This window comes from Rhinolophus sinicus, chromosome 15 (genome assembly GCF_057876585.1).
Source record: "Rhinolophus sinicus isolate RSI-liver-muscle chromosome 15, RSI-T2T, whole genome shotgun sequence".
Lineage (NCBI taxonomy): Eukaryota > Metazoa > Chordata > Mammalia > Chiroptera > Rhinolophidae > Rhinolophus > Rhinolophus sinicus.
In genome coordinates this window covers 33,022,461-33,043,712 of record NC_142515.1, presented here as the reverse complement: position 1 = coordinate 33,043,712, position 21,252 = coordinate 33,022,461, and the positions used below count along the sequence as shown (strand labels likewise).

The window sequence follows — 21,252 nt, the reverse complement described above, 5'->3', positions numbered from 1 at the left end:
AAGTTAGGCGGGGCGAACAAATGTCGGAAACTCAGAAATAGCGGCTGCCTGTGTTCACACACCAGGAAGGGGGAGGGCTCAACAAAAACAGTGGCCTCCACCAGCTCCCCCCCCAGGAGAAAGCCGCCTCTCCAGCCCCCGTCCCAAGCCAGACAACTCAATTCCCCACTGTTTGTCCCTGCTGCCTTTCCTGCTGATGCCCCAGAGCTGGAGCTCAGAGCAAGTGATTCCACTGGTGGGTAAGTCCGCACATAGTCCATTTAAAAGGAGCACCTGTGAGCACCTGTGAGTGCACCTGTGAGTGCACTCGCACTGTCTCACTCAGTCACAATCTCTGCTGTTTTTCACAACAAAAAGTTATGGGGACTTCTCTTCCCAGCACTGAAACCCTGGGCTGAGGTGGGGCTGGTATCTCTTGCTCCTTTAGGGGATGGGGGAGGACCCCCACTGCAGAAATAACCCTCCAGATCTGTAATGATCACACGCAGGTGTGGGACCCGCTTGTTCAGCGTCTCTGACCTTCCTACCCACCTGGAGGTGGTTTCTTCTGCAAGTCCTTAGTTGAAAGGCTTCAGTTCAGCTTGATTTTAGGCGATTCTCAATAATGGTTGTTTTGTAGATTAGTTGTCATTTTGATGTGGTTGTGAGAGAAGGTAACCACAGTGTTTGCCTACTGTGCCATTTTGGTTGTCTCTCCTGCATTTTATTCTTTACTGCTGCACCTAAATACATCTGAAAAATAATATGTATGCAGAACTATTACTATTTCAGAAAATGCTTAGTATTGATAAATACTCTTTTATAATAGTTTCAGGATGCCTGAGGCCCATAAGTTAAGGACTGTTAAGGATTTTTATACTTTTATCTAAGAGATGGACATTGACAGAGACAGAGATAGAGAGAAGTATTTTATTGATTTTTTTACTGCTTATTATTCCATGATGTGACTGCCCAAATTGATAAAATTCTTCCAGAAAGTTTGGGACCTACAAATAAATTAAATTATGCTCAACATATTGTATTCCAATTTTTTGCAAATTCACCATCCATTTATGTTATCTCTGATGTTCTCTAATAATTATAATATTAATTTTATTATATCACCACATTTCTCAGTTATGTTGGAAAAGAGAGCACTTACCCTGTAACCCCATATAAGTTATTTGAAAATGAAATATTTCTGTCCTTCCATAATTTAAGACAAATTTCTCTAATTATAATTCTTATTTCTCTGAATATATCGTTTTGTGATATTTTCTCAACTTTAAGCCAAATATCACACTATCACCCCTTCATTCTTTCCTTTCCTGCCTTCCTTCCTTCTCTCCTTCCTTCTTTCTTCCTATAAAATATGTCTTAAAATCTAGCTAAGTTCATGTAGGTATTTTTCCAATAACATAAAACCTTTAAGTGACATGGATTAAGTTATCTTCTACTTTGCTAAACATCTTTTAAAAGAAATCTGTTGAAGGCTGAAAATTCAACCAATTAATTGGCTGAAATAATTGATTTGCTTGACATTAAACAAATGTAACTGTTTTCATTGAGCTTTGTTGAATTTGGGAGTGAATTTCCCTAAATATCCTAATTATTTCTACTTTGCATAATGCGTGATATACTAATTGTACTTCTTTTTAAACTAGTAAAAAGAGTAGACCAAAGCTTTGGACTGGATTCCACCCAGAAATGGCAGAAGACCATTAATTTTGCCTTGAAGCATAGGCTTTTCCTCTAGCTGCCTAAGCTCTGTGGGCAGCCTTTTGGTGATACAGTCAGTGTTGCTGTGCAGTCTAGCTGTCAGCAGCTTTTCTCTGCTCGACCTGGGCCTTTAGTGACAGGCTGGGGCACTTCAGGAAGGAGGCACAGGGAATGGCAGGGTAGGGAGTGAACGCTTCATGTAACCAGAACCAACAGCCCCGACAGCCTAGGCCATCAGTATGGTCCAGGTGGACCATAATGTATGGACAAATCGCCTTCCTATCTAGCTCTCTTTTATCCTTGAAACTCAGGTTAAATTATCACCATCCATTGGGATTTCTTCATAGTCCAGCAGTCATTGTCTTTGTGTGTGTGTGTGTGTATGTGTGTGTGTTTGTGTGTTTTCCCTATTGCTTCAAATATCCCTTTATTCCAGCACTTACCACATTCCCTTGGAATTATTTGTGTGTGTGTCCATCTCTCTCACCAGACCAAGGACACCTCAGGACACTGACTTCTCATCCTTGGACACGAGAAGTGTCCCATAATGCCTAATGAGCAAATGGAAGGCCAGCCACCTGGTTAATGCACTCTGATGAGCATGAGGAAGACAGCATGCAAAATCATGTTGCTGCCTGATTGTACATGGCAGGTCCTGTATTACAACCTTCTCCCACTCTTCTATTATATCTCCTAAACTCAGCGATACAGATACTTATAATTCTCTGAACATACCAGGTTATTTCATGCGGCTCTCTGCCTTTAAATTTTCGAATTTACACACCCCTCTTATTTTGGGGAGAGGAGGGCTGGGCAAAACCCTACCCTTTTTCCAAGTCGCAGTTCATGTACCATCTTCCCCAAGAAATCTTACCTCTCTTTCCATTGCCCCTCCTTCCAAAGTTGAACTGGATATCCGTCCTGTGTGCTCCCAATATCATTTATTTTCACTGACTGGCCACTTTAATCCATGTTCTCCATTTCTTCTGGAACAGATAATGACTGATGCCCACAGCAAACTGAATGTCCTTTGACACTAGGGTACACTGGAATGGCCACACACTTCTGCGTGCACTCCCACTCCCTAAGCCGGATGCTTACTGAGGTCCATTGTGTTTGTTCCCAAACCTATTGATGCGAGTTGTACCTGTTAATGTAATGAAGTCATTTAGTTACATGTGACTTAAGTGAATAGCATATGAGTGAAAAAAAGTTGAGTTGTGTTTCCTGTACGAGCAGATGCATGCTTTGGAAAGATGAGCTGCTAAAAACTGTACTGTTGAATTAGGTGTAGGCAAGAGAACAAAGATGTAAAAAATCTTGAAGGAATCTCCTCTCAGATTGTTTAAGTGCCCTTCATTTTTAACTCCACTTTATAAAACACCGAACTAGAAATTGTCAAAGATGCCTTATGAGAGTGGTTTTGGGAACTCCCATCAGCATACCCATACCAAAACAGAAGCCCTTAGCCCTATATCAAAGATTAGGGAAGTGCATGTGTTTTAAGTCAAAATAAAATGTCTAAGGCATGCATGTATCATTTTCACCTGTCCCTGTCACGTATTGTATTGAAATAATTGGGGGGATAGTGGGGAGACAGTCTCGTTCACTAGATTTTGAGTTTCTTGAAGACAGGGACCACATCTTGCTCTTCTTGGTAGTACCTGTGCCTGGGAAAAGGGTTTGGATCCTAGCCGACTTTCTCTAAGGGCTTCTTGACCCAAGGATACTAACTACAGCACTTATTTCAGGGGGGGGCGGGGGGCGTTCAATAGTTAGGTCTCTTTTATGCACCACAGCCACTAGGGGGCAATATAGCTGCATTTCTTTGGAATGGTCATCCAGGGGAGGTGCCTCCAAGCTAGATTCCCTAAAATGTGATGAGCCCCGCCCCCCCCAAAAAAATGTGTCAGAGAACTTGTAGCCTAAACATCTCACCAACACTGGTATTCTTTGAATATGTGTTTCCCTTGTTTATTTGGAGGAGCTAATTCCATCTTTTCTAAACAATAAAAGGACCAAGTTGTAATAACCACCTTGTTATGTTAATTGTTAAAGCAAAGTCAATTCCTGGAAGGAAGAAAATAGGAAGAAGAAAAAAATACCTGACGCAAATGTTGTGAGTAGTATCAAGAATTATAAACTGGTACAATGAAGACCACAAGGTTTCACAGTGGAGTCTTTCAGGGAACACTACTAAGAAAGTTATGGCAAGTGTATCCATATGCAAGGACAGACCTCAACCCTTCTTCTCCTCCCCTGCCTGAGTCTTTTCCCAGTTCTGATGTGCTGGAATCATAGACTCCAAAAGTTAAGCTGCTAGTTGCTCCTATCTTTTGAGAAGGAATATCCTTTCCTAGTAGCAGGAGGGTAGTGAGATGAAAAAAGACCTCAAGACGTTGCCTTTAAAAGAAAGACCCTCGGAAAATAAAAAAGTATGATTATTTTACTTTTAAGTGAGTTGCCTCTAAACTGATGATCTGTGACGTTCAAGGATCTAAAACAACGCAGCTTGTGTCCAAGGTAGCTGAGACCTCCTGATTCACAAGTCTTTGGGAATAGTAAAAGCATATCTGTTCCAAAATACTATCTGAGAATTAATTAACTCTAAAACAAGATAAACAGTCTAGTTTACAATTATCATAGGGTCTTGAAATAGTTGACCTAGAGGGTGAGTGATTCAGTGCCCAGAGCATTTGGGGAGTCAGCTGACCTGGGTTTGAGTCTTTGGCTCTGCCCAACTAGCGACCAGGGTCGGATTACCTCCCTTCTCTAAGCACCAGTTTTACATTGCCCATCTGCGAAATACAGGGAAGTAGCCCTAGGGATTTGCCTTTAACTTCCTTCTGTGTCAAGAACACAGCTTTTTTAAAGGCAAGATGAAAAAAAATTATGCAAATTGGTATTTCTCCATCCGCACTTACCTTTTCTCTTAATGCAGTATCTGGCAAGGTCCAAGCTATCATTGGAACTGATACAAAAGGATTATTCCAATGAAATTAGAATGGGATATTACTGTTTAAACCACATAAATTCAACATGTGCTAGTTCGTGTGCAATACAGAAACTCAAACCCAGTATTTGTCCTCTAGCAGCTCCCAGTTGAAGGGAGTGGTGGCAGCTTACTCAAAATGAGTAAGAAAATAAATATAACTGGAGAAGAGCAGTCAAATGAATACTCAGATCTTCAGGTGTCTGTCTAGACAGCTGGCAGCCTTCCAGCAATACAATTAGGTATGAAAGAAAAGTTCCATCCCTCTCCCCTTAGCGTATAACTTCTAAAGCCCTTTCACAGAAGGAAGACCAGAGTTGGAAAGAGCAGTGTGGGCCTCTTGCATCTTCAGCATTCTTTGCCCTGTACTGTCCTATTGCTCTGTTTGTGGCATTTTGCAAGGTGTTAAGGTACAAAGAGGTGTGAGACCTAGTGATTGCCCTCAAGGTGCTTGTCACTAATCATAGCTTCTCTCCTCCATTCCTCAGCTTGTCCCCGACATTTGGGTTCTTTAAGAGAGTTGCCTCATTCTGTCCTCTGATAAAACCTTGGAGCCCTGGGGTCTAGCCATAAGCCTTCTCAATGTGGGTCTCCTTTTACTCTTTCCCCACGGGACTCATCCTAGTTGCTGAACAGACAGAATTACTATGGGAATACTTTGGGGGATGGACTGAAACTAGTCGCTAGGTTACCACCATGGGCCATTTTCTGGGACTGGCCTTGCTTACTTGGCTTTGTGAGAAGGAACAGTGCCTCAGCTGGCCCATCGTTACATGAGGAAAGTATTGTGCTCTCCAAAGGAGTGAATGCATGTAAACCGCTTAGTACCATACCTGGCACGTAATGCTCAGGCCAGCAACGCCTCGATGTTATCATCGTCATATACGATGGTGCTGGTATAGAAAGCCTGAACCGTCGAGGCTCACAGCCTGGTTCTGAATCCCCGCACTTGGAATATAACCTTGAGATAGTCTGAAAGCCTCAATTGCTCCATCTGTAAAAATAAGGAGAAAGTAGGACTCCATGCCTGGGCCGGGGGCGCATGAGACTTAAGGCAAAGGTCAGCAGGGAGTAGAGTGAGGATCAGTAAATGTTATCTGTCACTCACTGTTATTACTGCAAATGAAGGCGAGCTGGGGCGTCAGTGCCGGTGAGGACCATGCCAACAGGTCTGGCGGTGTCAAGCATCCTTGCCTTTCACCAAGTAACTAAGCTCTCAGGTCCCAGAGGAAGGAAGGTTTCCTTGAAGAGGCGCGGGGAAGGATGGGAAGTAGGGGACACTCTGGGACGGGCTGCTGGAAGGGCAGAGAGGGTGAATTTGACCCCGGGCTGCGGGCACCGCTTGCGAGTCTGCCCGTCGGGCTGCAGGTCCTGCCTCTGGCCGCAGCCGGCCTTGCCGCTCCCGCGAGTGGGGAGCCTGGCTGGACCCCGCCCAGGCGGCGGCCGGGTCCCCTGGGTTGGGCGCTGCTGGCGGAGCCGACGGGGCGGAGAGGAGCGACGGGAGGAGGAGTAGGAGGAGGGGGCTGGTCAAGGGAAGTGCGACGTGTCTGAGGAGCATTTTTATACCTCCTTCCCGGGAGTCCGGCAGCAGTTGCTGCCGCTGCTGCCGCCATCCGTGCGTCCCAGTGTCTCCGCTCCCAGGAGCCAGGTTCCGAGTTCCAGCGCGCCGGGCGTCGCCACTGCCAACCAGCATGTCCGGGATCAAGAAGCAGAAGACGGTAAGCTTTGAGTTGCCTGCCTTCCTCCTCTCCTCCAACCGTGCGCCGCCGAAGCCCGGTGGCACTTGGATTCCCCCCCTCCTCGGGAGGAGGCGAGGGCGAGGGCCGCAGCGCAGCGCGGAGGCTCGGGCGCCGGGAGGAGGAGGAAGAGGAGGGCGCGGAGGAGGGAAAGCTGGAGGGCGAGGCGAGGCGGAGATTCCCGGGGCAGCCCTCGCCCGCCAGCCAGTCCCCCTCTGCCCCGCGCCTCTAGGAACCCACGCCTGGGATAGACCTCCGAGCTTGCAGAGTAGGTCCCGATCCAGAGAAAGGACCAGAGACTGGGATATTTCCTTGTCGTCCCCAAGAGCTTTTGCAGACCCGCCTTTTCTTCTGTATGATCTCCACGCGGGTGGAGTGGGGGTGGGGGGGTAGAGCTGACTGGTTCTGCTAGGTCCGGTCTCTGGGTACATGTCAGCGACAGTCATTGGAACTTTGTCCATTGAACTTCCTTGTAGCGGACTTTAATGACAGACTTTCGTAGAGGAAACTGCAATTATCCAGACTTACTGGAGGACATTGCATTTCTACACTGGCAAGATTTTACCCTGTCGCTTAATTCAGCTTCCTATTGGTATCCGGTGGCACCTCAAGTTCAGTCATGGGAGACTCCTTGGCTTGGTGGAGTAAGATGAGGGGACTGTTTTGAGAAGGTTCAGTTTTTTCCAGAATTGATCTTCATGGGAAATAGAGGGCTTGCTAAAACCTAAGTTCCTTTTCCATTTAGCAATAGGAGCTTTTATAAATTTTGCATCCTTAAATATGGCAGCAGTGATCATAGACTCTTAAGGGTTGGAAGAAGCCTGTGGACAGCATTTGCTCCACACCAGTGGTGGTCTGCAAGCCTCGTTAAGATCCCAGCCAGCAGTCTGACTGAAGTCTCATCTTTAACGACCACCCTGCAAGCCTCAGATGATGATGGTGGTTACTCAGTGGGTTGACCTCTCTCAAAAAGTTAAACTTGAGCGTGGCCCATAGTTGATGCTCAATGAGTGTTCATTACTTTTATTAGTAATGATATATTACTAATACAATATATTAGTAATGTTTAATATTATAGTATTGTTACTATTATATAATGCTATTACTGAAATATCTTTGAGATATATGTGTGTGGGCTAGGGGAGAGATGAAAAAAACAAGAATTGGGAAAGGAAAGTGAAGGGGCCATACAGGGGTTAGAAGTGTGGGCTTGAACAGCAAGGGAAAGGGAGTCGGGCCTCTGTGGTTTCAGGGGACCACACAGGACCAACAGGAGGGTCCAGGGGGAAGGCTGCATCATTTTGAAAAGACAGAATGGTCAGGCTCTATCTGCCTTTTATAGGAGTGGCTTTAAAGTGGGGAGACTCTCAGTATTGTAATGTATTTTAAAATATTGTTAAGTGAAAATCACTTGTGTTTTAGGCCTATTTAATTCGATTAATTTCTGTATGACAAGCTCTGTGGCACTTAATAGCTTTTTATGTCAGTGAAGTTTTAATCTTCCTCCCTGCTTGCATGAAGAATTCCTTCCCAGTTCTGATTGAGGGCGGGGGGGCTTTTTCTAACATCAGTAATGAAGGGGCAGGGGGTCTTTCCTCTTCATGCCTCTAGTCAGCAAGCGCCATCGAAGTGGAGGGTCTGAGAACAGGGCTTTACAAACTGATTGTGGGATCTGCATAGTCGGTTCTCAGAGAGGGAGAAATTTGAGGGCCGGAGGGTTTGGTTTTTGTATCTACACATTTTGAACCTTCTCTTTTTTGTTTGGGGTATGCGTGTGTTCTTTACAGGATTAAATTAACACCTGACATAACTAACAGGACTTCTGAACTTTTATTTAGTCAACACAATTATAATCCAGGCACCAGCACAAGTTTCCGAAAGGGCCAGATAGATATTATTGGGTAAAGCTAGTCAGCTCTCTATGTATATGAAATCTCGGAAGCTTTAACTGTTCATTCAAAATGTATTTTGAAACCTTGTAGGCCAAAACAAAATCTATCCACCTGTGCGACCTCTCAACTAATCAATTATTTGACGAGTGAATCTTGCTGATCTATGAAACTATGTTAGAAGTAAGGAATCACTGCATTATTTTCTGCATTGTCAACAGAGAACGTACTGCTAGCTTCAAGTATTTGTTGAGCCCCTACTGTGTGCCAGGCGATATACTGGGATGAATACCTCTTTTCCCAGGATATTTTGCCACACTCCGACAAACATAGCCTTTTAATCCAGACTACTGTAAGAAGAGTAAGTACATAGTTTTGGTTTAAATAAGAGGATGTAGGATAATTTTTCTCACAAGCTTGAGAAAAAAACCCTGAAACGTTCTTTAATAAGGAAAGGTAGCACATTCCTTCAGTGCTAGGCATGCTTACATGGAAACCTAGGACAGCCACGTGTCATATCCCTCCCTCCCACCCTTGACTTACTTTCCAATCCTGGCCACCTGCCACACCCCCTAAACACACACCTAGATTCCTAGGAAAAGGAATGAGGTAGACTGCCCCCAAAGGACAGGAAAGCAAAGCAAAGGCCTTGTCCTTTTTTCTTGCAGCATTTCCTGGATTAGCATTTTTCAAGGCCGACAGTGTTATGTCCTGAAGACAACAAACCTAAAAAAGTCAACTAAGATATTACAATATTTTCCAAAGGATCAAAGAAGCCAATGCTTGGGAAAGAGTGAAGGGGTATTGAAAGTATAAAACTCTTCATAAATGTAAGAGATCGTCTATCTGTTTGAAGATGCTGCCTAAAACGAGATGTGAATTTCATGATGAGTAACCATTGGAAGGAAGAAGAAACCAGCACTTCCCAGAGGCCACACATTCAGACACACTGTATTTCACTTCACCCGGATAGCAGCCTTAACCTCAGAAAACGGTGCCTCATCCTGAGGGAAGGAGAAATGTCAGAAGCAGGGCAGGATTTGAATTCAGGTCTCTCTAACTTTGAGCACAAAACAGAGGTAATAGTGACTTACCCCTTACAATTGTTGTGAGGAGTAAATCACTCCTAAAAAGTATCTTGCACAGTTCCAGACCCAGAATAAGTACATCGTATGCAGTAACTATCATCATCATGTCATACTGTCGTGGTTTGGCAAGCAAGAAGAAAGCACAGGTCGTATTGTTCCAAAGGCTCAGTAAATGACAACCTCCAGAGTATTTAATAAGAGCAAAGAAATGCAGGCGTGTAGCAGTGACGATTTGACTCTTTATTCTGAAAGCTAGATAGAAGACAAAGACTGATAATTAGTGTAGATGCACTCAGGTAACCCAAATAAGCAAGATTTTGCCAACAATCTTGGCCAAGAAAGGCAGTCTATACTCATATATGAGTAAATATTGAGCTAACTTCTTTCCACACTTCACCTGTTTCCAGATCTACCTTAAAATGAATGCCCAATGTATGCTATTTTTCTAAGATCATCTGCTTGAACTTTTACAGTTAAAGATAAATGCAGTTAACTCTGAATGTTAGGTCTCTGAGATAATTGTCTTTCATCACTTTTCTGTTAATGCACGTGGCTCTGTGTTTTGCTTAAGGAAACATGGAATCTTAGGGACTGAGAATGTTGGAAAGGAATCAATGATGTCAATCTCCGTCCTGGCAGATTACTGTTTATTTCAAAATCTATCACTAAATAGTAATGGGCACTCATCAGTCCTTGTGTTTGGAAGTCTTAGGAAAACAGAAACTAAAGCTAATAAATATAATGGCAGTTCAACTAACCTTTCATCCCTTGGGTTATTTGTTCATGTGACAGCTGAAATGGCATGTATGCCCAGCAACCTGGCATAGAGCCTGGCACAGAGTACGTGCTCAATAAATATGTGTTGCATACATGGCTACAGGATTCATTAGAGAGTAAGTTTGCTTTTAGGATCTGTATTTTTCTTAGATTTGCCCCTCCCCTCTAATCTGTCTGTTCTTGTGTGCTTGCTTATTTTTGCCTGGGTATTTGTCATTGCCACTGAAAAATTACTTGTAGGGATTCTTAGAGGCTTGGGATGAATGGCTTTTTTTTTTTCTCAGAGGATTTGCTTTTGTTTCTGTCAGGTGCCTGGCGGCATTTCTAGTCTGGGACCACTTTAACCTCAATTTACCACTCCAAGTTTTTTAGACCACCCAGGTGATGTGCAGAGGTGCAGTTTGTGAATACAACGTCTTAGGGACGCCACTCCCTCTGCCCCCCTTACGTATGCTTTCAACACCAAGGCAACTATCCCTGCAGTCTCTCAGAGTGGGTGGTGGGTTTATTCTGGCTCACTCTTATTCTTAGGGTGTGACTCTTAGGAGCCTCAGCTTAGTGTAAGGAAAGCCTTTTTATTCTCCCCACTTGGGTGGGTTCTGGGCTCTGATGTGTTTCACACACACCCCCCCTTGCCCCATGAGGTTGTCAAAATCAGTTCAGATCTGCCCCTATCAGGATAAAAGTGCCTTCCTGCTTGCTTACCCTCTCAGGCTCCTGCTTTCCTGGCCGTTTCTGACTTTTTTGTCAGCTATTTGATGTTTTCAATGAGATTAATTTATATTATAACCAGCATTCCTTATTTGTTTTCAACGTGTGTATACCTAGGATCAGGGTGTATATCTACGTAGGTCATCATTGCTAGAAATAAAAATCTCTGCCTCATCTCGATTTCTTTGTACCATTAAGGTTTTGTATCATACTTATATCCTTCTCATAAAGGGAGCACTTTAAGAACAAGCAAACTTGTCAGATTGCTAGTCAGAAATATTTAATCATTTTCCCTACAAAGCACTGAGTCAGGCCTGGTGTGGTGGGGCTTACCTTGTGTTGGTAGCCTCGGCCCGTGCAGGCATCCTTAGAGATGTTCATTGTCCTGTTTATTCTTTAGTGTCAGTCCAGTACAAGCACCTTCCTGTCTGAAAGTCCCCTTCACTTTCAGCATCTCTCCTTGCTTCTTCCATGCTCTGCTTGGGGACCCCGAGGTCACTGTGCTTCTGCAGTATAACTCTGGGGGGACCTCAGTGAGGCTTGACACTTCCTTCATACTCCCAGCCTACTGCTGTCTGCCATGAGCACGCTGGGGCTTTTAGGGGCCATGGGGGTGCTGGAGTCTGTCCATGCTCCCTTTCCTCTGGGATCCATCCGGGATCAGAACACACCCAGTGCCCCCTACTTTCAGAGCCCCCAAAGCTGCTTCACCCCTCTCCCCAAACCCAGCACCCGATGCAAGAGCAATCCCTTTCTCAGACTCACATTGGTGTCTAAGTTCCCTCTGCTTCTCTTCTAATAAAGATTACATAAAGCTTTTCAGGAAGGTTATTTGGTTTATCATGAACATGGGATTTGTTAAAAAAAAAATTAGGTATCTATCCTTTCTTGCCTTTTTGATCACCAAGTATATGTATTTTTAATTTAGAATAGATTGGTGCACAGATGGAAATATTTTTTTCTCTCTGCACAAGAGCCACTGTAGTAAAACTTGAAATATATAACACAGGATGGGTAAAATGACTTCCATCAGTTGGCTAGTGTGACTTCCTTTAAAATCTTATCAGCAACTCTTTCTGCATTTCAAATTTACTCCTGAAGTTGATTTCGCTATCACTGGTACTGTGGAAATATGACTGTAACATAAACATGACAAGCTCAATCTGTTAAGCACCAAATATTAAATTTTGGCAATAAAAGTGTTTATAGCCTATGACCCATTATAAAGTTTTTCTAAAACAGTTACATAAATAGTATCAAAAGCTATATTATTAAAGATGATCATTTCTATGCTAGTTTAGTATTTGCTTTAAATATCTAGTTAACATCTGCTTTACATATTTGGTTATAAAAAAGTATTGATTTTTATCTACTAAGCCTCTACATCCTGTCTAATACAGAGGGTACCAAAAAAATGTATACACATTTTAAGAGAGGAAAAAACTGTATTAAAATTGTAATACTCAATATATACCAATAACAAAAGATGAATACAAATCATGTGTGTACATTTTTTTGGCACTTCCAGTATTACTACAATTACTTTTTTATCTTTTTAATTTATGCCTGGTGTGTGCTTTAAAAATCATTTGCAGACATAATATAGCGAGTTATAATCTATGACCTACAATAGAGTCTGAGTTTTATCCCCATTACCTCATTCATGTATGCCCCTTTCCAATCATTATTTTTGGGTAATTCATGCCTTCCCAACTTCTAGCAATATCAGCAACTCAAAGACATTGGTAATGATTTTTATTTTATTTTTTAGGGGAACAGGACTTTATTGGGGAACAGTGTGTATTTCCAGGACTTTTTATTGGGAACAGTGGTATGTTTTTCCCAGGACTCATCTGCTCCATCCAAGTCAAGTTGTTGTCCTTTCAATCTTAGTTGTGGAGGGCACAGCCCAGCTCCAGGTCCAGTCGCCGTTGTTAGTTGCAGGGGGTGCAGCCCACCATCCCTTGCAGGAGTCGAACTGGCAACCTTGTGGTTGAGAGCATGAGCTCCAACCAACTGAGCCATCTGGCCACCCCGGAGCTCAGCGGCAGCCCATTGACTTCGTTCAAGTTGCGGAGGGTGCAGCTCGCTGGTCCATGTGGGAATCGAACTGGCAGCCCTGTTGCCCAGAGCTCACACTCTAACCAACTGAGCCACACGTCTGCCCCAGTGATGAGTTTTATTTTCATATTTTGTCTACTGCTGAAAATCTGAATTAACTTTTTGGTCGTCCCATTGTGTATTATTTTGTTTTCCTTAAGCTCTCTAAAATCTTTTCCCTTTTTCGTTCCTGTCACATCTCACTTATGTATTTGTTCATTTCATTTACTCAACAAATATTTATTGAATGACCCAACCAAGAACTGTGCTTACCATAATTAACTGTAGCTACTAAAGCCTTATATTCTTTAATTATAGTTTTTTAATCCATCCAAACTGTCTTTAAGTCTATTCTAAACACAGCATTTACTTTTTCTAATTGTAACACGCCACCCACAACCTTGATATTCTTTCAACCTTTTCTGCCCAGTCAGTCTTACAGTGGCCTTGGGCCAAAAGCAATAAAATTCCCAACTGACTTTTCATGCATTTTTAAAATCCTTTTTTCTACTAAGTTAAAAATTGTAGTTATTTACTTTTTATTCAGGCTGTTCCCACTTAAAAAAAAAAGAAGTGTTTTTTTAAAGAACCCTATTATTTCACTTCCAGAAGGAAAATTAAGAGTTCATCTTCAAGCTCTTTATAGTATAGTTGATACACAGCATTTAATAGCTTTGCTAAAAGCCCATGGACATCTTTCTGGGCAGCTAGATGGTGATACTACCACCAAGCTGAAACTCTGACCACCTAAATGTACCCCTAGCACTTTTTTCTTTATCACATGACCTTTGAAAGAGGTTCCCAATTTCTACTACAGCTTTGGTTCTTCTTTTATGTACCGGGAAATAGTTTCCATAAGCTAAAAACAAAAACAAGTAAAAAAACAAAAAAAACCACTTCCAAGTTGGTTATCAGTGAGTCACAGTTATAACCCTGATTTAGCTTTAGCATTTTGTTTTGACATTCTAGAGATAGAAAATACAGACCAAAAACAGTGTTTGAAAATGTGACTTTACCATTTTGAAGTATTCTTGATTGGCCAGCCTGTTTCTCTTCAGAAAATTCAACCCCTGCCACTAATCTCACTCACTTTTCCTTAAGCCTTCTCAAATGGTTTAATCATTTTATATAAAAAAAAAAAAAGATGCCGTGATTACAGAGTGTGCAATACAGATAAAACTATATTAGGTGAAAGTTGGACCAAGTTCAGTTATATACTAAAACCTCTCAGTTCTTGTAGGTCTCAGAATATCCCTTTTTCTCTACATCCATCCATTTCCATTGTTTCCTAGGTTCATGAAGTATCATAAGTCAATTACAATAACTGGTCCTGTCAGGTAAAGCTACCTAAATTGCTGAGCCCCAGTAGAGAGTCTTTTCCTAAATCATATGGGTAATTACTGTTGTTGGGCCACTGGGTCACTAATACAACAATGTTTGAGTAGTTAATACGAAATAAAAGAAGAAATGTTTGCATTCTTTCATTGTGTTTAAGGTAGCCGTATGAATAAAAAGAGATCTAATAAAACCTAGACATTAGTATTCCAACTATGGAATATGCATATTTATCATGGGTTTCGATTTTTAGAGTATGTTTTGTTAGAAAATTCTGACTTTGTTGTGACTTGTTTATTGCCAGCACTGAGCACTTACTATGTGGCAGGCACTGCTCCAGGGGTTTCCTGTGCATTAACTCATTTAGTCCTCACTATCTCATGAAACAAGTTTGTGAACAAATAGTCAGAAGGGAATGCATTTAACTGAAATAAGTCTTTAGAGATCACCCACAGGAGACGCTAAAATCTTAACAGCTCCTCTGGGGTTAACAAGTTGTTTATTTCATTGAGGGAATGAGACTTTATGCCAAGTAGCAAATACAGCTGAATTAGGTAACTAGTAATGTATTATTGCTTCATTTGTAAAATATTTTGGCAGCTGCCTATTGCTAATATATCTCAAGATAATAATAATGAATTCTATTTAGAGACATTCCCCAGCACTTCTTAAAAAAGAGTAAATGGTATACACTAGCAATTGAGTGTTACCTTCACCATCACACACATTTCTTTCCTTATGGTGATATAAGTGAATAATTGGAAAATAAATTTTCTTTGTTCTTAGACTCAACAAGTATGTAACTGTTTTTATTGCTTAGCCTTACCACTATGCCAGTATTTAGCAACATGAACGTAATGATTTGTTCCCACTAAAGCTGCTAATACTAGAGCCAAGTTTTAACTGTGATTTGTAGATGATAAAAGGAAACCAGGTTACCAATTTATTTTTCACACAATAAAAATTTGACCTACCTGGAGGTCAAGGTTTAAAAGGGTGTCGGCAACCAGGTAATGCTTCCATTTCACTGGGGACCAATGAGGAGTGCCTGGAGATTGTGAGATTGTAAAAGCACCTTCCATGATGTTTGGGGAGTTGTGTCATTCTACCATCACAGGTCAGTCAAGAGGTCCAAGTTTTCAGGAATCCTGGGCCACAGCCTAGGCACCTGGAAGGCCTGGATTCCGCTTCTGAGGAGATCGTTGTGTAAGAGGCTAGAGCCCACACTCATGTGGAGAAGAGTGGCATTGGCTGGGTGTAATTGTAGGGTATGAGATTGAAGTCCTTTACTGGAGAGGGGTTACATTATTTAAATGAAGAGAGTAGTGGTGATAGTATATAAATTAGACCACAGAATCCATGTCTTCACAGTGCAAGACACCTTGGATACAAAATAATGTCAAAGGAATGTGTTGTCTCTGCACAGTTAGCCACCTTTATTGAATGGAAAAATCTGGGTCATGATAAATACCTGGTTTCTTCCATTTTCTCCTCAGTGTTGAGGCTGTTATTTAATAAACCGTTTAGACATCAAACTATGATATTAATTCTTGATGGCATTATCAGTCACCCTTGGGGTTCAGGAAGGTACCTTGTTGATCAAACTGGGTTCCCTAAATAGGGGAAAGAAACAAGCATTTATTCAGGGACTTCCCACACAGCATCTAACCTCACAGGTTATTGTGAAGACAACAACCTGTGAAATAGTTGATGTTCTTATCCCCATGTCATCTTTGAGACCTGTAAGGCTTATTGAAGTTAAATAGCTCACCTTAGGATGCACAACCGTAAGTGGCAGAGCTGGAAGTGACTACCTCCTAAGTACCAATGCCATGTTTACAATCATTCTTTTTTTCTTCCATGAATATGACAGATATAACTGATACTAAAACTGTCAGAATTAAGATTATTCAGATCATTTAAATATGCATCTTAATTTTATCTTTGAGGATGCAGATTAATGAAGTGAAAAATCTAAAAAGATGATGGGGTTGCTTTGAAAGTAATTTTCCTCAGGGGCTTTTTGGAATGTTGTATAATCTTTAGATGTGGATTTTAGCAAATGTCGTTCAAAGGCAATAAATGTTCGTTTGGATGAGGCTCTGTGGCCAGTTTTAGGCACCGTGGTGTTTGGAATCGAACCCAACATTTCACCTTAATAATACAAAGCTTCAGTGTTCTCGTGGGTGAATGCATATACTCAAGAATAAGTGTCCTCAGAAATAATTGCAGTGACTTACATGTAACTCTAGACCTTGCCTTGTTCATTATGTGAGCGCTGCACAGTCGCTCATTCATGAGTTACAAGATCCCAAAGCCCCACAAGCCACGGGCCTGTTCTCTGGACGTACTAAAGGTTTCCCTGGCATTTCCACAGATCAGCACAGAATTTTACTCTTTCGTGGTTTAAGAAGCCTGTGTCATATACATAGCCTCATTACCAGAACCAATTGTGAAAGTATAAGAAAAGGCACAGAGGTAACAAACAACCTACAGTGGACCACTGACAGGGCTAGCATTTGGAAAGGTGGCTGAGACCTGGGTTGACCACTAGAATTGGGTGGTTTAGGGCCTCTTCTGAATGCAGTTACACATTTCTAGGAGCCTCCAGTTGATGTGTGTGTTTTTTCAGGGTAATTGCCACCTCCTTGAATTATAGCGGTGTTCCTCTAGGTACACATAATACCTTTCTTTCATCATGCTCATCAAAGCTTATTTATAAATTCTTATTAATTATCCTAGCAGCTCCCCAGAATGGGTAGTTATAAGTATTACAAATCATAGATGAGGACACTAAAATAAAGAGATGAGGTAAATTTTCTAGGGCCTTTTTGTGAACCAATGTAATAGTAAAGGCAACTCAAGTTTGCCAATTTCAGGGGCCTACTGCTTTGTTTTGTCTCAGAACAGACAGAAGCCCAGGGACATCTGAATGATATTTGGAATTAAGGGTTTCTTATAGGGATTGTACCAAGTTAATTGTGGCTGCAAAACACAATATGGCCTCATTTGCGTTGGGAGATCTAGTGCTACAAATGCTACAACACATAAATTAAGTGATTCAGCTAATTATACATATTTTTATATGCTTTAAAAAAAACTAACCCATGATCTTTGAAATAGAAAAATCTGTACTTTCAAATTTTTTTATCCTTTTTTTGCGAGTGTACATTTATTTTAATGAGGATACTGGGAACTAAACCACTTCTTTGCTGCTAATTTATCTTGGATTACCTTCTTATTTCCATGGAATGTAAAAATTCTGAAGTCTCTGTCTTCACGATCTCATTCTGGTTGGCTTTGTGTAGAGTTGAATATAAAATGTAAAGATAGTAATTATCTTTAAAAGTTGATATATACAGAGACTTGAGGGAAGAGAAGGATACAAGAGTCAAAGAGATATCTGGGGGAAACTTGATTCTGTAGACCAAGGGTTAGTAAATCACGGTATGTCCTGTGGGCCTAGTCCAGCCCCCTGACTGTTTTGGTGTTGCCTGTAAGCTAAAAATGGTTGCGTGAAAAAAAAAGATCAAAGGAAAAATTATATTTCATGACTTGTGAAAAGCATATGAAATTCAAATTTAAGTATCTATAAATAAAGCTTATTGAAACACGACGATGCTCATTCATTTACACATTCTCTGTGGCTGCTTTCACAGCAGAGATGAGTTTTTGTGACAGACCTTATGGCCTATAAAGCTGAAAATATTTACTGTCTGACCCTTGCAGAAAAGTTTGCCACCTCCTGCTGTTGACAGTGGAGGGGGCGGAGCCAATGTTCAGTTCTGACTTACTTAGGTCAATGGCCTGTCAGCATGTCACTCACATTTAAATGTAGAGAGCTGAGTACCTCGTTTTACTTCATGAGCCCCCATTGAATTGTGTTTGGTATATTGCCATTGTTTTGTTTATACAAAACGTTTTTTGTTTTTTTTTAAAGTTCTATGGAACTTATTGTTATATCTCTTGTAATGGTATTATTGAGGTTATTCATTAATTCCAACACATGATATTCTCTTGATAAAGATCCATGGGAGAAATTTCTATCTGATCTTAGAACCAGAAGGGTTATACTTTTCTAAGTTTTTTTGTTGGTTTTTTTTGTGTTTGTTTGTGTGGTGTAATCCTTTGGAAATTGTGAACTCTGTGATTGTCCAAGTTTTCTCCTTCAACATGTGTGCCAGAAAATTCAGAAGCAAATTTGCGGCTCAGTTTTTGTTTGTTGTACCAGCTTCGTGCTTGGTGCCATTTCACTTTATGCCCCTATGTTGTTTTGTCTTTTATTTTTCTCATCCACTTCTAATTCATGAGCTTTTGTTAAAGCATAAGATACTTTATGTATGTTATAAGTTGCTTTACATTTTTCAGGAACGATGCAGACCATTAAAATATATTAAATTAGAAATAAGATGTATTTGGATTTTAGTTCCAGAAATTCACACATTCTTCATAGCCCTACCTCAGAGAGCCCTTAACCTTTTCCTTATTATTTTGTGACTGTTCAGGGATCTATGCCCACCGGACCTTACAGAAACCAGTCCATGAAATGTGCATTGTGTGCTTTGTCTAATATTTTACCTTTCCTGGAGGCTTATGAACAAATGTTTTCATGCTGGATAAAGACACAGATCAGAGGTTCTTCATCTAGAATCTAGAGAACGCAGTAGAGTTGTGAACATAGATGGGGAAAATATTTTTAACATTTTCTTTCATGATGAGCATAAACAACAAAGCACAGTACTATTCGCAATAGTTGTGATTATGTCACCAATAGAAATGACAGATATCTTCATATCACTATATGTTGTTCTTGATGTCACAAAAATATACATGTTCTTTATTACTACAAAATTAAGATAGTTATTATAGCTGTTTATCTAAACAGCTAGACCTTATTTAATATATTGATAAAGAAGCATAATTATGACTGTGCTATAGTTAAAAAAACATTTTAATAACTATAATTTCCTTGTTTTTCTTTGCAGTCCTTTGTGTTTTATTTTACGCATTTAAAAAAATTTTTCTGAGAAGGAGTCCAAAGACTACCAAAGGGTTCTGACTCAAAAAAGGACAAGAAACGTCTGTGCATAGGTGTACCCACACATGCAAGCAAACAGTGTTTATATGTAGTTTCAGAGGGTTCACTGGCCCCCCCACTACAAGGCCCATGTCTAATATCTGCAATTTGAGAACTCATGCCCTATTTGCTAAAATTCAAGATAGCAGGCCACATGAGGGAGGAGTTTTGTTTTGTTTCCATTTTTAAGACTCCATTCGAATGAATCACTCAGAGGAATCGACCTACAATGCCTTCTTGGTAGTACTGTTGGTTCTGGCTGTCATGACTTAGTATTTATCTCTTTCTTCCATAAAACAAAGAGTGTATATGTTCTCAAAAAAAAAATAATAATAATAATTATGTTGGCTTTTGCCATACCAGCTCTTGGTATTTTTAAGTGAGAAACTAAAAACTGCTTTTACACTCTTTGGTTTTTAGTTTGTATGAAAAAGATTGGCATCTTTGAATTTTCAGAGCTTGATATGGATGTATTTCATAAGTTTGGTATTGGATAAAAATTACAAATTCCAACAGAGGTTAATGACATGCATGGTTTTCTTGTTGTTTTTAACTAATTAAACATATTTATTGTTTATATATAGGACAGCCAAGATTCATTCAAGAATATCAGTTTCTGCTAATACCTATGAGGTGTGATCAGAAAATACGGTGAATGTTTAAATTTTAAAAATTATTGCAGTAAAAGATACATTGCCATTAATCCCCCTCAAAATTCTCCCCCTCTCTTCAAACACACTTATCCCATCATTCTTGCCACTTTCTGAAGCAGTGCTGGAAGTCCTCTTTCATGAATGCCTTTAGTTGTGCTGTTGTGGCTGCCTTAACGTCCTGAATCATTTTGACTTTGGGGAAGAGCCAGAGGTCGCACGGTGCCAGATCTGGTGAATAAGGTGGATGAGGACACACTGTAATGTTTTTATTTGACAAAAATTGCCATACTAGAAGTGATGTGTGACACAACATTGTCATGATGGAGAATGAAGTAAAGACACTCACGAAAGAGGACTTCCAGAACTGCTTCAGAAAGTGGCAAGAACGATGGGATAAGTGTGTTCAAAGCAAGGGGGAGTATTTTGAGGGGGATTAATGGCAATGTGTCTTTTACTGTAATAATTTTTTTCTTTATTTAAACATTCACTGTATTTTTTCATCACACCTTTATGTGTTCTAAGTCCCTAGTTAGGATTCTCTTTAAGCCTGTGTGGGTTTTATGCTGTTTTGTGTATAAAACTTTACACAGTGTAACAGTGTAACATGACACTGTTCTGAATACTTCCCTTAATTTACTGTGATCTGATTGGGACCTTAGAGATTATCTAGTCATTTTTCTCAGCCATACTAAGCTTCATGAAATATTGAAGCCTAATCCCCATTCCCAGAGAATCTGATTAAATTGATCTGTATTGGGTTCCTTAAAAGCCGGCTAAGAGGTTCCTCAGTTCAGCCTGGCTTGAGAATCATGGCCTGGCCTAATTTCCTTCACCATACAAACATGGAACCCTGTGATATGCCCAAGCGCTGCCAGCTAGCTCAGAACAGGCAAGTCTTCTCCACTTCAGGATGCTGTTTTGCCCCTTTCAGGCCTTATCTTTCTTTCTTTCTTTTCCTTCCTTCCTTCCTTCCTTCCTTCCTTCCTTCCTTCCTTCCTTCCTTCCTTCCTTCCTTTCCTCTCTCTCTCTTTCTCTCTCTCTCTCTTCCTCCCTCCCTCCCTCCCTCCCTCCCTCCCTCCCTCCCTCCCTCCCTCCCTTCCTCCCTCCCATCTTTCCTTCCTCCCTCCCTCCCTCCCTCCCTCCCTCCCTCCCTCCCTCCCTCCCTCCCTTCTTTCCTTCCTTCCTTTTCTCTTCTT

At 41.1% G+C, this 21,252-nt stretch overlaps 2 protein-coding genes across 5 annotated transcripts in view; one reads left to right on the top strand and one right to left on the bottom strand.

Annotated features, from left to right (window-relative positions):
- Positions 1 to 297: 297 nt before the first annotated feature.
- LOC141572925 (uncharacterized) lies at positions 298 to 7,031 on the bottom strand. Of its 3 annotated transcripts, none has more exons than XM_088791974.1 (5): positions 6,257 to 7,031; positions 5,799 to 5,985; positions 5,524 to 5,684; positions 2,573 to 2,845; positions 298 to 732 (listed from the first exon to the last, which is right to left on the bottom strand). In XM_088791974.1, the coding sequence occupies exons 1-2, from the start codon at positions 6,885 to 6,887 to the stop codon at positions 5,888 to 5,890; spliced, it is 729 nt and encodes a 242-aa protein (XP_088648100.1). In that variant the 5' UTR covers positions 6,888 to 7,031; the 3' UTR covers positions 298 to 732; positions 2,573 to 2,845; positions 5,524 to 5,684; positions 5,799 to 5,887. The 3 variants fall into 3 exon arrangements, with proteins under 3 accessions (XP_088648100.1, XP_088648099.1, XP_088648098.1); XM_088791973.1 differs by lacking the exon at positions 5,799 to 5,985 and adding an exon at positions 2,142 to 2,249 and having other exon boundaries at positions 6,257 to 7,002; XM_088791972.1 differs by lacking the exon at positions 5,799 to 5,985 and having other exon boundaries at positions 6,257 to 7,002.
- Positions 6,276 to 21,252, top strand: part of PAPSS2 (3'-phosphoadenosine 5'-phosphosulfate synthase 2) — a 69,342-nt gene continuing 54,365 nt past the window's right edge. For both annotated transcript variants that reach the window (XM_019738780.3, XM_019738771.3), the window contains exon 1: positions 6,276 to 6,408. In XM_019738780.3, the coding sequence (XP_019594339.1) occupies positions 6,382 to 6,408 (27 nt within the window). In that variant the 5' untranslated portion in view covers positions 6,276 to 6,381. The remainder of the gene's footprint in view (positions 6,409 to 21,252) is intronic.

Bases quoted from the DNA above. Each gene is read 5' to 3' on its own strand.
- LOC141572925 (XM_088791973.1), bottom strand. From the start codon at position 6,887: ATGGACAAAGTTCCAATGACTGTCGCTGACATGTACCCAGAGACCGGA. The intron at 5,685-6,256 runs GTATAAAAATGC...TTATTTTTACAG, and splicing joins GCCGGACTCCCGGGAAGGAG to ATGGAGCAATTGAGGCTTTC.